The 14686-nt window shown below is 34.9% G+C and overlaps 1 protein-coding gene across 1 annotated transcript in view; it reads right to left on the bottom strand.

The window, feature by feature from the left end:
- The window catches only part of KHDRBS2 (KH RNA binding domain containing, signal transduction associated 2), a 580108-nt gene that overhangs the window by 352817 nt on the left and 212605 nt on the right, over nucleotides 1–14686 (bottom strand). Inside the window, exon 3 of the mRNA XM_039256034.1 lies at nucleotides 944–1060. Coding sequence (XP_039111965.1) covers nucleotides 944–1060 — 117 coding nt within the window. The remainder of the gene's footprint in view (nucleotides 1–943; nucleotides 1061–14686) is intronic.

The following is a 14686-nucleotide window of genomic DNA, read 5'->3' as shown; positions in this document are numbered from 1 at the left end:
AGAGTATAAAAAGCACATAATATGAAGTTTACACTGTAAGATTGTGAGCTATCTGTTCACTGACATTTCCCACTATAAATTTCTTCAAGATTTCACATTAATAGTTACAAGAGAGAGCTCCTAAACAATTTTCTAAGTAATTCCCACAGTCAGAAAAAAATGTTTGAATATTATATTTTCCATGGTACATACTGAATCAGAAGAGCACGGCCTGATCAAATAATGCTACCCTCACACATCATCCCTTTCTTGATGAATCGTTAAAGATCATTTATGTATAAATCTCTATAAATAGTTGTTATTTTTCCAAAACAGTGAATTCTAACACCCTGAAAATTGCTTTCACTTTATAAAATGGGACAATGATGTAGTTCAGATGTGAAATGAATCATTTCAAATATCAAAGTTCATATATTTCTTAGCTTATTTGTTCTTTTGATGTCAGGTGAATTGAAACATTTAAGAAAGTAAATGGAATTCTCTTAGATTTGAAGATGAGTATTTGAAATTGCTTTAGGTAAGAAGGCCAAAGTGAAATGGAGCAGAGAGATAAAAAGAGAGAATGATACAATGGATGTGATCAGATGACATAGTTGGAGACAGAAAGGGGATCCAGACAGGGAATTAAAGAAAATGAGCATGGGCATATAGAACTTTCTACAGAGGACACAGAAAAAGTGAAAAGATTTGACAACATCTTACACAAAGGACTAAAGAGAATAAAAGTACAGAATTAGATGTTCTGGGGCGGGGGGTGGGAATAAGGTGGGTAATTGATTTTTATGAAAATAGAAGAATCGACAGAGAGTGCAATAGGGTAGTCCCAGAAGGTGAAAATCACAGGAAATGATGGGAGAAGAGTGCAGATGTGCTTGTGAGTTTGGCCATCAGTGTTACAGGGAGCCTTCTGCATGTTCTAAGTATCAAATTCCAAGTTCAGTACCTTTGCTTTATCTCTCATTGATCCTTTGCCCAGGATAGACATTTTAGCACCTGTTTCTTCTTGTAGTCTCTTCAAGGAGTTTCCTCTTGGTCCAAGCAATTTCCCCACAAAATTGAACTACGAAACAAAATCAATAGAATTCTGTTTTAAAGTAGAAAAAAGTAATAATTTGCACCAAAAATAAATAATGTGTTATGAGTTTTTCAGGCTTTACCATGCAGAAGAGAGTTATGCCATTCACACACAGAATACACACACATGAAACTATTTCAGATCTTCTAATCTAGGATGATTTTTAAAAAGGATGCCTCTTTCTAAAGGATTGCTAAAATCAATAATATATTGACCATGTCATATACTTACAAAAAAGAGATTAGGGAGAAGCACTATGGTTACAAAATTTTTAAAAGCTTTTTCTCTCCAAGCAGATTATTGAAACAAAAACAAACAATTATGTTAGATTATGCACCTTCAAAACTGCAAAGGTTAGTATTTTAAATAGATTTTTATTTTTTAATGTTTATTTATTTATTTTGAGAAGTTGAGATCGCAAGAACAGGGTAGGGACAAAGAGAAAAGGCAAGAGGGAATCCCAAGGAGGCTCCATACTCACTTGCTAGTGTGAAGCCCGACAAGGAGCTCGATCTCACAAGTGTGATTGTGAGATCACAAATCAAGAGTCAGTTGCTTAATTGACTGAGCCACCCAGGCACCCCATTTTAAATAGATTTTTAAAATAAAATTTAATATTCATTTTTGTTAAGCATTGTCTGTGCCCATAACATTCTATTCCGAAAGTCATGATTATGAATGAAGTGATTCAACTATTCTTCAATCTTACATTCTGTATGTTAAATAAAGACTTGTTCTTAGGATCAGCAAATGAAAGATGTGATCACGTTTACAGAAAAGTTTAAAACACTACTGATCGTGCATATATACAAAATAGTTTCTCTAAACGGGAAATTCTAGGGGATCTACTGAGTTTGTTATTCTTCCTGAAATATAGTTAAAAACAGGTGAAATAAAAGCAGTTATTGGAATATTTTGTCAGTTACTAACATATACCAAATGACTTGGATAATCATTCACTGATTGATTTGAAAAATAGAAAGGGCATCTGGGTGGCTCAATCGGTTAAGTGTCTGACTTTATTCAGCTCAGGTCATGATCGCGAAGTCAGGTCCATGGATTCAAGCCCTGTATCTGGCTCTATGCTGACATCTCAGAGCCTGGAGCCTGTTTCAGATGATATGTTTCCCTCTCTCTCTCTGCCCCTCCCCATTCTCTCTCTCTCGCTCTCTCTCAAAAATAAATAAGCAATAAAATAAATTTAAAAATATAATAAAAAATAGAAAGGGCTTAGAATGCACCAAAAACTGGAGAATCCACCAAAAATTGTGTTGGGTAAATGAAAAGCAAAGACAAATAAAGTTAAGTAACTGCTATCTAAATGAGAGTTTTTCTCCATTTATTTTAAAATCTATAATCCTGTCATAAGCCACACCATACTGAATGGTGAAAGACTAAATGCTTTTCTCCTAAGTCCAGGATAAATTCAAGGATGTCTGCTTTCACCACATTTATTTACTATTGTACTAAAATGTACATTGTTGTACTCATAGGGAAGTAGGTAAATGGAACAGTATGAAGTTCGGAAAGACTACACTTAGAAGGTAAATTGATTTCCAACAAAAGTGCCCAAGCAATAATATTTGAAAAGCAAATCCTTTTAGCAAATGGAGCTAGAATAATTGGATATTCATATGCAAAGAAAAGAAAAAAAAACACCAAAACAAACCAAACACAAAGAAACCTTTTCTGCCTTTTCTGTCCTACCTCACTCTAAGGCAAATTTTATTTTGAGATATATCATAGATCTCAACATAAAATCTAAAACTATAAAAATTCTAGTTAGAAAGCATTCAAGAATGCCATTGCAAAGTTAAACTGGAAAAAGTTACTTAATAAGAAGCAAACAGCACTCACGAAAGCTTTTGCTGATCCAAAAACCACTAAGAAACTGAACAGACAAGCCACAGACTGGGAGATGATACTCCCTGTGCATCTGAAAAATGATTAGTTTCTAAATATAACACTGTATGTTAACTAACTGGAATTAAAATACAAACTTTATTTATTTTTTTAACGTTTATTTACTTTTGAGACATAGAGAGACAGAGCTTGAGCAGGGGAGAGGCAGAGAGAGAGGGAGACACAGAATCTGAAGCAGGCTCCAGGCTCTGAGCTGTCAGCACAGAGCCTGATGCGGGGCTCAAACCCACAGACCTCGAGATCATGACCTGAGCCAAAGTTGGCCGCTTAACTGACTGAGCCACCCAGCTGCCCCTAAAATACAAACTTTAATAAAGTTAGTATAAGTGGGTTGCCTACATGGTTCAGTCAATTAGCATCAGACTCTTGATTTTGGCTCAGGTCAAGATCTCATGGTTCATGAGATTGAACTCTGCATCAGGCTCCTTGTGATTCTCTCTCTCTCTCTTTCTCTCTCTCTGCCCCAACTCTGCTCTCTCGCTCTCTCTCTCAAAAATGAATAAATAAGCTTTAAAAATGATTAGTACCTAAAATCTATAAAAAGTTCCATCAAGTCAATTATTAAACACATATATCGGAATTACTAAAATAAAAACAAAAACAAAGAAGACCAAATATTGATGAGGATGAGGATGAGGATGTAGAACTACTGGACAATTACTGTTGGCAGTTTAAAATGATACAGCTACCTTTAGAAAGAGTGACAATTATTTATAAAGTTATACATAGAGTTCTGCTACGACCCAGCAATTCTACTTAGGTATTTAACCAAGGGAAATAGAAGAATATGTTAACAAAACAACTTGTGCAAGAGTGTTCATGACATTTTACTCACAGTCACCATTAAACTATAAATAATCCAATGCCTATCCAAGGAGAAAAGATCAACAAGCTTATACATAAAAAGAAGGAAATAATTCACTGATTAACACAATGATATGGATATATCTCACAATTATGTTGACTGAAAGAGGCCAGATGCAAAAAAAGTGTATCATGTTACGTTCCAGTAATACAAAATTCTAGAAACCAAAATAATATATGGTATTAGAATTCTTAAAATTGGTTGCCTGTGGAAGACAGAAGGCCAGGATTGGACTGGCGGGAAGTGGCATGAAGGAAACATCTGGGGTGATGGAACTGTTCCACATTTTGTTGAAAGTATAGATATATTTTTGTCAAAACTTACCTAGTTGTACACTGAAATCTGTGCATTTCACAGTCTATAAACAGTACTTCAATTAAAAATGGAGGCAAAATTAGAAGGTTGAAAAGAGAAATATTTTAAGAATCGTATCATAACTAAATGTCTTACAAAGAAATACTAATTGCAGGCACTTGTACATAGTATATCACTAGGCTTTTAGGAAATACATCATTCTAATCTATGTAGATGTTGGAGGAGTTGTTGAGTAGATATGACAGTTGACCCACGACCTGGACTTTGGCAGCTGGAGGCTCTTTACCCCCTCCCTTATCCTTGGAATTTATGTTCCACCCACTGTTCTCACAATAGGAGCCACTTTAAGGACACAGCCTTTAGACCATCTGGACTGTAAACATGACTGAACCATATTAAGGCCTCTGCATAAACTCTTAAGACTGTGGTGGGCAGGTGCTAAGTGCTACTCATTTTGCAGCCTCCCAAGATAAACCTCATATAGAGGTGCCCTTGCTTATTAAACCTTCCACCTGCCAATCTGGAGTGGCCTGCCTCTTTCTTCTGTCTGTTCCTTGCCCTCCCGTGTATGGGAGCCAGTTTTGAAAATCACCCAGGAAATTCCTCTGGTTGTGAGCTAATAGCAGACTATCCAGAGAAGGAAATGGAGAAATATTCCTCAACTCAGGCTAATATTACCTTGATATAAAACCAAATCATAAAGAGAATTTATAGAGCAAATCCACTCATGAAATAAACCCACTTAACAAAATAGCAGCCTGCTGTATATATAAAAAATACATGATGATTGAGTTGTGTTTGCCACAGATAACACAGGTAGTTTAAGATTTATAACCCTTAAGTTATAACCCTTAATTTATAACAATGGAGAAAAAAATGGTTAACATTTTATATGGACAGGTAAAAAAAGGCTAACATTTTATTTAAACAGAAAAGTAATTTTATGAAATTCAATCTTTGTAAAGCTCATATCATCTGAAAAATGAAGGAAACTTCACTAAAATGAAACTTCCTTCATTTTAGTCGCTTTCTAAAAAAAACCTGTAAGAATAGTATATTTGATAGTAAAATAATAAAAAAAAGATAAAGATGCATATTATTGTTCTCTTCAACAATGAAGATTCAAGCCACTGAATAAATGTCATAACTGTCACAAAGTAAGAAACAAAATGTCACTCGTTTTATAAAATTTATATATATGTATATAAAGCTTAAAGTAATTTCAGAAAAATCATCAGAATCAGTAAAAAAGCTTAGCAAGGTGTTTTATACAAAATCAATATAAAAAATCAATTGTATTTTTGTACACCAGCAACATATAATTAGTAATTTTTTTAAAAAAGACAGATACCATTTATGGCATCAGTAAAAAATAAGTAATATTTCCTAAGAATAAATTGAATTATGCACAATCAAAACCTTTACAGAAAAAATATAAAACACATTAATGAAGCTGTCAAATGGATACACATAGATTGAGAGACAGATCATGTTCATGGACAGGAAGTCTCAATTTCTAGTATTTTCAATTACGTCTATAGGCTCAACACAGTTCTAATTACAATCACAAAATGATTTGGATCAACTTATCAATTGGTTGTAAAATTTTATGAAAACATCAAAGTCCAAGAATAGTCAAAACATTCAAAAGGAGAACAAGTAGAGGACTATGCCTATCACCTACAAAGATTCATTATAAAGCTGTATTAATTATGATAATGTGGTATGTATAGTCCTGGAACACAGACAGAAAATGGAGCAGTGGAATCCAGAACCCAGAAGAAGACTCCGCCTTATGTTAAAATGATGTATGATACCAGGGTCAGTACAGATCACTAAGGCAGAATAATGGCCCCCTAAAGATGTCCATGACCTAATACACTGGTTCGGTAAATGTGTTACCCTGCAAAAGAGACTTTGCAACTCTGACTCAATTAGGAATTTTGAGATGAAGAGATTATCCTGATTACCCAGGTTTGCTCAATGCCCTTAAAAATTAAAGAAAAAGGTAACAGAATGAGGTTGGAGTGATGCAATTGCTGGCTTTGAAGATGGGAGAAAGCTATGAGCCAAAGAATAAGGATATCTTCTAGAAGGTGGAGGAATCAAGGAACAGATTTTCCCATAAAACCCCCAGAAGGAAAGCAGCCTTACTGACACTTTAATTTTACTGCACAAGAATCATTTCAGACTTCTGATCTTTATAACTGTAAGATAAGAAATCTGTTGTGTTTTAAGCCACTTAAGTTTGTGTTAGCTGTTACAGAAACAACAGAAAGCTACTAAGTTAAGGAAAGAAGGAAGTATCTAATACAGAGTATAATTCGCTATCCATAGTAAGAATAACAAAATTGCTTCCTACACCATAACAGAAAAGATAAATAGAGATGAATTATAGATTTAGCAGTGAAAGGCAAAACTTTAGAATTTCTAACAGAAAAATATTGGGAAATAATGCCTACCACTTCTAAAACAAAAACTAAAAATACGCTAACAGTAAGAGTCTGATTAAAATTAAGAATATCTATTTATTAAACTACAAAGAAGATAAAAATATGTCACAAATTTGAAAACTATTTACATTACATGTTACCAACAAAACAGTAGTTTACAAAAACAAGTACAAAACTGTAAGGAAAAGACAAACAGCTTAATAAATAAAAGATAAAATCATGAATATGTCATTGAAGAAAGAACAGCAAAACAAAAATGCATGGAAATTTCAACCTCATTAGAATTTAAATAAAAGTCAAAGTACGATGACAATAAGATCTCATTTTATACACACAATGATGGTAGTAGATGAAGTCAGAAGCCAAACACAGAATGTGGAGACACAAAGATTCATAAACTCTGCTTATAGGGATGTAAATAGATTCAACTATTTTGCCATTGTCTTATAAATCTGCAAATGTATATAACCTATGTCTCAGCAATTTCATTCTTAGGTATATTCTGCAGGTAAGTCGTGGCACATGTACAAGAATATTAAAAGTCTCAAGCTTGTAAGAGCAAAAATAATTGGGAAAAGCCATCAATTCAAGAATGTTCAACTTGAAGGGCACCTGGGGAGCTCATACGGTTAAGCGGCCAACTTCAAGCTCAGGTCATGATCTTGCGGTTCCTGAGTTTGAGCCCCAGATGGGGATCTGTGCTGACAGCTCAGAGCCTGGAACCTGCTTCGCTTTCTGTGTCTCCCTCTCTCTTGTTCCCCCAGCCCCCACTCATGCTCTGTCTCTCAAAAATAAACAAACATTAGAAATATTTTTTAAAAAGAATGGTCAATTTGACCCCATATCAACACTTGTTTATGTCTTAGATGTGCTTCCTAGATATCATTCCACATATGCTTCCTTTTGTGTTGCGATTTTGTCAAAAACAAAAAGTTGCATGAGATGAGGAAGATGATCATGAATTGGAGTCCTTTATTCTTGGCAAATCATGGTGCTCAGACATGACTGCTTTACTGATGTCTACATGAGCCCCCACTCCGTGGATGTAAGAACCCCACAGACTCTTCACAAGCTTTAAGTTCTAGGTTGTGTCAGGCTTCAGACTCAGATCTTCACAGCCCATGGGTGACAATTCTCCTAAGGTCTTGTCCCTCATCTCTTCCAACATCATGCTAGTCCTAAATTATAGACTGTAACTATTACATAGAGTGTTAAATTATAGACTGTAACTATTACATAGAGTGTAGATCTTATTTATCTTCCAGAATAATGATGGTACAAATGATTAAGTAAACTGTAACATATCCATAGTGGGATATTTACAACAGTGAACATAAATTACCCACAACTATATGAAATCTCATTATTAAATCCTAGAAATAAAATTATGAGCAAAAAATGCAAGGGCTAGACATATGACATTGTTTTTATAAAGCCCAAAAAGCAAAATCAATGTTTTATTTATAAATAAATGCTCAAGTAGTTAATCCAACCTTCAAATAACAGGCATAATAATAAACATAAAATTCAAAGTCTTGGTAACCTCTGGGAATGGACAGTGGAGAGTATGATCAAAGGGAAACACATAGCGGTGTCAAAATGATAGAATATCTAAAATATTATTTTAGACTTTAGTTTAACTTAGGGGTTCATGACATCCATTTTATTTTATGTCCTACAAGAAAAGCACACATATTCTTGAATGAATTAAATATTACATAACTTAAAAAAATGGAATAGATCAATTCCCATTGAGTAAATTTTGACTGAACTTCTCTTTAATACTCTGTTATAGAACGTACTTGTCCCTTCACAGGTAGTAGTAAAGCATCAGATAGTAAAATACCAAAGTGGGGCAGGTGGGTAGCTCAGTTGATTATCTGACTTTGGCTCAGGTCATGATCTGTTTGTGAGTTCTAGGCCTGCTTCGGGCTCACTGTTGTCAGCACAGAGCCCATTTGGGATCCTCTGTTTCCTTCCATCTCCACCCCTCCCACACTCATACTCTGTCTCTCAAAAATATATAAATACATTAAAAACAAAAACAAAAAAAACCAAAGCACTCAAAGTGGTATCTCCACTGGGAATGCTTATGACTGAAAGGAAGAGATACCATTTCATGCATTCCTGGTTGAGGACAGGTTATTAACAAAATGTATATATGAGCTGTACTCTTGAGAAATATCTGGTCTTTGCCTTGATTATTGTGACACATTTCCCAAAATTTCTTTTTCAATACAGTATTTTCATTTCTAACCAATGACCAGTTTGAAACCAAATTGTCTGAAGCTAGAAGAGGACATCTCTTTCAATTCTTTCACAAAATCTACGTTTTGAAATAGAACACACAGATTCAATGGAATGAAGATGTTGTATAATCAGAGATTTAAACTGATGGAAAGTATCTTTTATCAGTAACATTAATTATATAACATTATTTTAAACATGCAGTACTTTTAAAGTGTTTTTTTTTTTTTTTTTTTTTTTTAATGTTTTATTTATTTCTAGGAGAGAGAGACACAGCATGAGCAGGGGAGGGTCAGAGAGAGAGGGAGTCACAGACTGAAACAGGCTCCAGGCTCTGAGCTGGCAGTCAGCACAGAGCCCGACGCGGGGCTCGAACCCACGAACGCGAGATCATGACCTAAGTGAAAGTCGGACGCTTAACCGACTAAGCCACCCAGGCGCCCCAAAAGTGTTTTTAAAATTTATAAATATACAGCCTACTATTTGCTTTTGCAAACAAGTATTTATTTATAATACTTTAAGTTTGCTTATAGGATTTTATCTCTTCCCTAATATCTGCAGTTTTTGGAGCCAACAATGAAGAATGGCACAAAAACTTTTTTTCCCAATTATTATCTGGATAAGTAAAATGCACCAACATAAGTGAACAAGTAAAGCATAATAATTAAGAGCATGGTTCTGAAGCCTGATTACATGGATTTGTAAATGTGCTAGCTATATAAATTCAGCTACATTACTTAACCTCTCCTTAGCTTCATTTTTCTTATCTGTAAATAGGAAGAATAAAGATAATAATACATACACAATAAGTACCCAGTAAATGCGGGTTGTTCAAAGAAAGAAAAAACACTAATTTGAAAATATACAAGCACTTATTGTTATACAGCATTATTTATAACAGCCATGATATGAAGTAATCCAAGTGTCCACTAATAGATGAATGGATAAAGAAAATGTGGTATGTGTGTGTGTGTGTGAGTGTACGTATAATGGACTATTACTCAGCCAGACAAAATGAGGTCTTGGCATTTGCAACAATATGGATGGACCTAGAGGGTATTATGCTAAGTGAAATAAGTCAGACAAAGACAAATACTGCATGATTTCACTTATATACCTAATCTAAAGAGCAAGCAAAGAAACAAACAAACAGACACTTTTTTTTTTTTTAAGTAGGCTCCACACCTAGTGTGGAGACTGATACAGCAGGGCTTAAGCTCACCCCTGAGATCAAGACCTGAACTGAGATCAAGAGTCGGACACTTAACTGACTGAGCCACTCTGTCACCCCAAAATAACAGACACTTAAATACAGAGAACACACTGGGGGTTGCCACAGGGAAAGGGGGGAAGGATAGTTGAAATAAGGGGATTAAGAGGTACAAACTGTCAGTTACAAAATAAGATTAGAAACAGAGATGAAGAGTACGGCTCAGGGAATATATTCAATAATATCATAATAACCTTCTCTAGTGACAGATGCTGACTACCTTTATCATGACGAACACTGAATAATGTACAGAATTGTTGAATCAATACATTGTAAAACTGAAACTAATATAGCATTGTATGTTAATTATAATTCAGTTTTATGAAGTGGGTTGTTATTATTACACAATTATTATTTTTTAGTAGATTGTAATAGTATGAAACCCATAGCGAAATTTGACTTCAGTAACCCTTATTCTTTTATTTTTACATTAATATTTTTATGTTTTTTATATATAATGAATTTTATAATTATTGGCTGCTATTACTTGCTATGATTAACACATTTGGAAGGCTCATTCTGTGTTGGGCACTAAGTCCTCTACATGGATGATCTCATAGTAAGTGTGGTGATGAGAAAAATGTTTACAAACCCCTCCTCACATGGCCACCTCTATTGTAAAGCCAGGTACTTCCATCCAAAGAATGGATACCATTTCTGTTTCAGATTTTAAAGCAAGATGTAATTATGAAGCTGGTACATATCTTTTATATGGTGCTTAGATTTGGGAAATTTATTTTAAGATAAATTTGGAAAACACCCAATACAAATAAGTTGTTCTAATTAATACCTTTTTATTTCTCTCCTTTCATGCTATATTCAGTCTCCTTCAAACAAAGTCAAATGACATAATCATGACAGGTGAATTATCAGTTCACTGAAAACAGTCGGTTCTAACCTTTCCTTTAAAGCAAATTTCTTTCAACATGGAAAATAACTCAAACACTACACCACGGTGTCTTCAACATTTAGCTATAATTTAGTAACTTGGGAACCTCTAAGATTCTCTAGGCTTAATAGAGTGAACACAGCTGTGTTTTCAGTATGTTAAATATCTTCAAATAATTTTAAAGTATTTTATCCACATGTGCTTTAAGGAATTAAATTTGTGGATGTCAAATTCATTTATGCTTAAGTCACTGAACAGTTGTTTTATAATAACTTTTATATTCAAAAGGCCATTTGAGCAATTTTAATCAGATTTTTAATATTTTTCTAAAAGAAAATATTTAAATCACGTCAAGTAAAACTAACCAAAAGAACACATTTCAATCGATTTGTAAAGCTACAAAATATAACTTGTGGCAAAGCAATAGCTTTTCTTAAAAATGGGAACATCTTCAGCAAAATGTTTCAGGAAAGGATATTTTTTTAACATAGTAAACCCAGGAACAGTTTAAAATTAGGTGAAACTATGGGTGGGTGGCTGGCTCAAACAGGAGAGCGTATGACTCTCAGTCTCAGGGTCATAAGCTGGAGTCCCATATTGGCTGTGGAGCCTACTTAAAATTAAAAAATAGTAACAATAATATACAAAAATAAAATAAAATAAGGTGAAAATAAACTTCAATGATATTGGGTATATGTACTTCAAAGTTTACCCCAGAATCTAATATCTCTATTTTCTAATATTCTAGTTATTTTCTAAATAATCTAATTTTCTAGTGCCCCAGAATCAAATTCACTCATTTTACCCTTTTTTCTTGATTAATTCATTCCTACCTGATTAAATTTTTCATCAATACTTGTATAAAATAAACCTTTTTTTTCTTTACCATATGGCATTTTTCATTTTTTTTAATGTTTATTTATTTTTGAGAGAGACAGAATAGGAGCAGGGGAGGGGCAGATAGAGAGGGAGACACAGAATCTGAAGCAGGTTCCAGGCTCTGAGCTGTCAGCACAAAGCCTGATGCAGGGCTTGAACCACAGACTATGGGATCATGACCTGAGCTGAAGTCAGACACTCAACAGACTGAGCCACCCAGGGGCTCCACCATGTGGCATTTTTCTAATGAAATGTTTGCAAACTAATTCCAGCAGTTTGTTTCTTCTCAAATAGAAGAGGCAGTACCTTAACCTTAGTTCTCATTTTGTGGGCACTAAAATTACAACTGTTTTGTGATGAAAGGGCAGGGTTGATCACTAGGGCCACTTGTGAAGAATCTCTAAATTACTAGTCTCTGCTGCTGGCCGCAATATTCTGATCCTCAAATTCTTCTTGTCCTCATATCTCTTTATATTTGAACACCATCTTCATCTCCATCCTACTCCTGACTTGAATATGAATCCCCTTTTTAATGAGTAGGAATTCATAGAGCTTCTTGGATTCTATATTTGGGAATTCAATGTTAAGTCATCCTTTAGTATTCTACTCTTGTGTTTGTCTCCATTAACACAAAGGTAAGCAAATTTGGACAGACTGCACAAAGAGAGACCACAGTTGCAGATCAAAAAATATTCTTTCAGTATATATAGACAGGAAAAGACAACACTTCAGGTACTCATCTCAGCAATCATCAAGGACACTGGTGAGCAAAGGAACAGAGCTTTATTCAACTGCAAAAATATCAAGCTATGTCTGTAGAATTAAATAATACCATTTAGAATTACAGAGAACTCTATCAAAGAAAACCACTTTCAATTTAACAAAATAGACAATGATGAATATTCAAGAAAATGGCGGGGGTGGGGACTAACCATTAACCATTAAAGACACCCATTAAAACTAACCATTAAAGGGGCGCCTGGGTGGCTTAGTCGGTTAAGCATCCGACTTTCGCTTAGGTCATGATCTCGCGGTTCGTGGGTTCGGGCCCCGCGTCGGGCTTTGTGCTGACTGCCAGCTCAGAGCCTGGAGCCTGTTTCAGTCTGTGACTCCCTCTCTCTCTGACCCTCCCCTGCTCACGCTGTCTCTCTCTTCTCCTAGAAATAAATAAAACATTTTAAAAAAATAAAAAAATAAAACTAACCATTAAAGATAGTATCAACATATCATCATAAATTAAATGTTATTCAAAAAAACCTCTTTATAAAAAATCAAGGATGAAATCAATTTAGTTACTCACTAAACATGTTGGTTTAGCACTCAGAACTTGTGAAATGTATGGAGGATACAAAGTGAAGCAGATAGATATAAATACTTCTTTCAGGAAACTTATATTCCTGTGGGGGGAAAGGGAATAGATGAGCTGTTAAACATTTTAAAAGAAACTGGTAAATGCCATAACAGAAGCACATTAAGTGCTACAAAAATTCAAAGGAAGAAGAAATTATTTCCCTATGGAAAGCTTAGTAAGTTGGATGATTTTGTTGAACCTTGAACAAAGAGGCAGAAGCAGGGCATGGAAAAAAAGGCAGAGACATAGCAAAGTTCAAAAAAGGGAGGTTGCAGAAGATGTAGTGGAGTGGAGGTGGGAAATTAAAGATGGAGGAGTCTATCAGAAGTTGTTTGGTGTAACGTTGATAGATGAAAATGGAGCAGAAAGTAGAATGGCAGTCATAGAGAATAGAAGAGGACAGGAAATGAAATACAGGCCAGGTGGTAGCTGCAACAAGACCCGGCAGTTTATTAAATTGGAGGAATATGAAGAAAAGAGACTGATTAACCAAAACATTCTACATCTGGAGCACTGAAAATATAGTGTATCGTTAACAAAACTGTGGAAGACAGGAGTAAAAGTTTTAGAGGGAAACCTGGGTTGTAATCCATTTGAAATGCCCTCCCATTGGAGAAATCTGGTAGCTGTATATGGATAGACTTAGAGAGAGAAATTTAAGATAAAAATATAGGTCTAGCAATTTTCTACATAGAAATGCTACTTTAAAGTCAAGAGATTGCTATGGGAAAGGGGTAAGGAAAAAACAAAGGCCCTGGAGAGAAATCTGAGGACACCTACATTTAGAAGAGAAAATAAGGAAGAGGAGGAAAGGACTAGTGTCTAGAGGAATACAAGAGAAAAGGGAAAACAAAAGAATGCTAGATTTGTTTAATAAATCACTCAATCCCCATATATGAACCAAGTGACGATTATGTGTCGAGTATCGTGCTAAAGGAAGTTGAGGATTCCATGAGAATGTACAACTGGAGTCCTTAGAAAACTTTTCCTGTGACTTAGCATTTAAGCAGAGAGGAGATGTATATGAAGCTGGAGCAGGGGTAAAAGATGAGAGTTCTGATGGCGACTTTCCATGCAGAAGCAATAACGTGAAAAAAACCCAAGAGTATGACGTTTGATAAACTGAAAGAAATTCACTTTGGAGGTGTAAGAAATGTGGCTGGAAGGGAGACAGACATAGAAAAAAATATTCAGGTACTTATGAACCTGTTGAGAATTTTGTCTTAGGTCAAAGCAGTGTAAAGTCTTTGAAGCTCTGAACTGGTGATGGGTGGGGACTAGGGGTGGAGAAGAGAACTGAGGCATGATTGACTTGCTTTATTATTTAAAAAAAAAAATTTAATCTTTATTTTTGAGAGAGAAAGAGACAGAGCACTAGTGGGAGAGGGACAGAGAGAGAGAGAGGGAGAAAGAGAATCA

The sequence above is a fragment of the Hyaena hyaena genome, unplaced genomic scaffold (genome assembly GCF_003009895.1).
Source record: "Hyaena hyaena isolate Hyena2069 unplaced genomic scaffold, ASM300989v1 scaffold_554, whole genome shotgun sequence".
In the NCBI taxonomy this organism is placed as follows: domain Eukaryota; kingdom Metazoa; phylum Chordata; class Mammalia; order Carnivora; family Hyaenidae; genus Hyaena; species Hyaena hyaena.
Note: the sequence above shows the minus strand (reverse complement) of the source record. Positions and strands in the feature narration are given on the sequence as shown.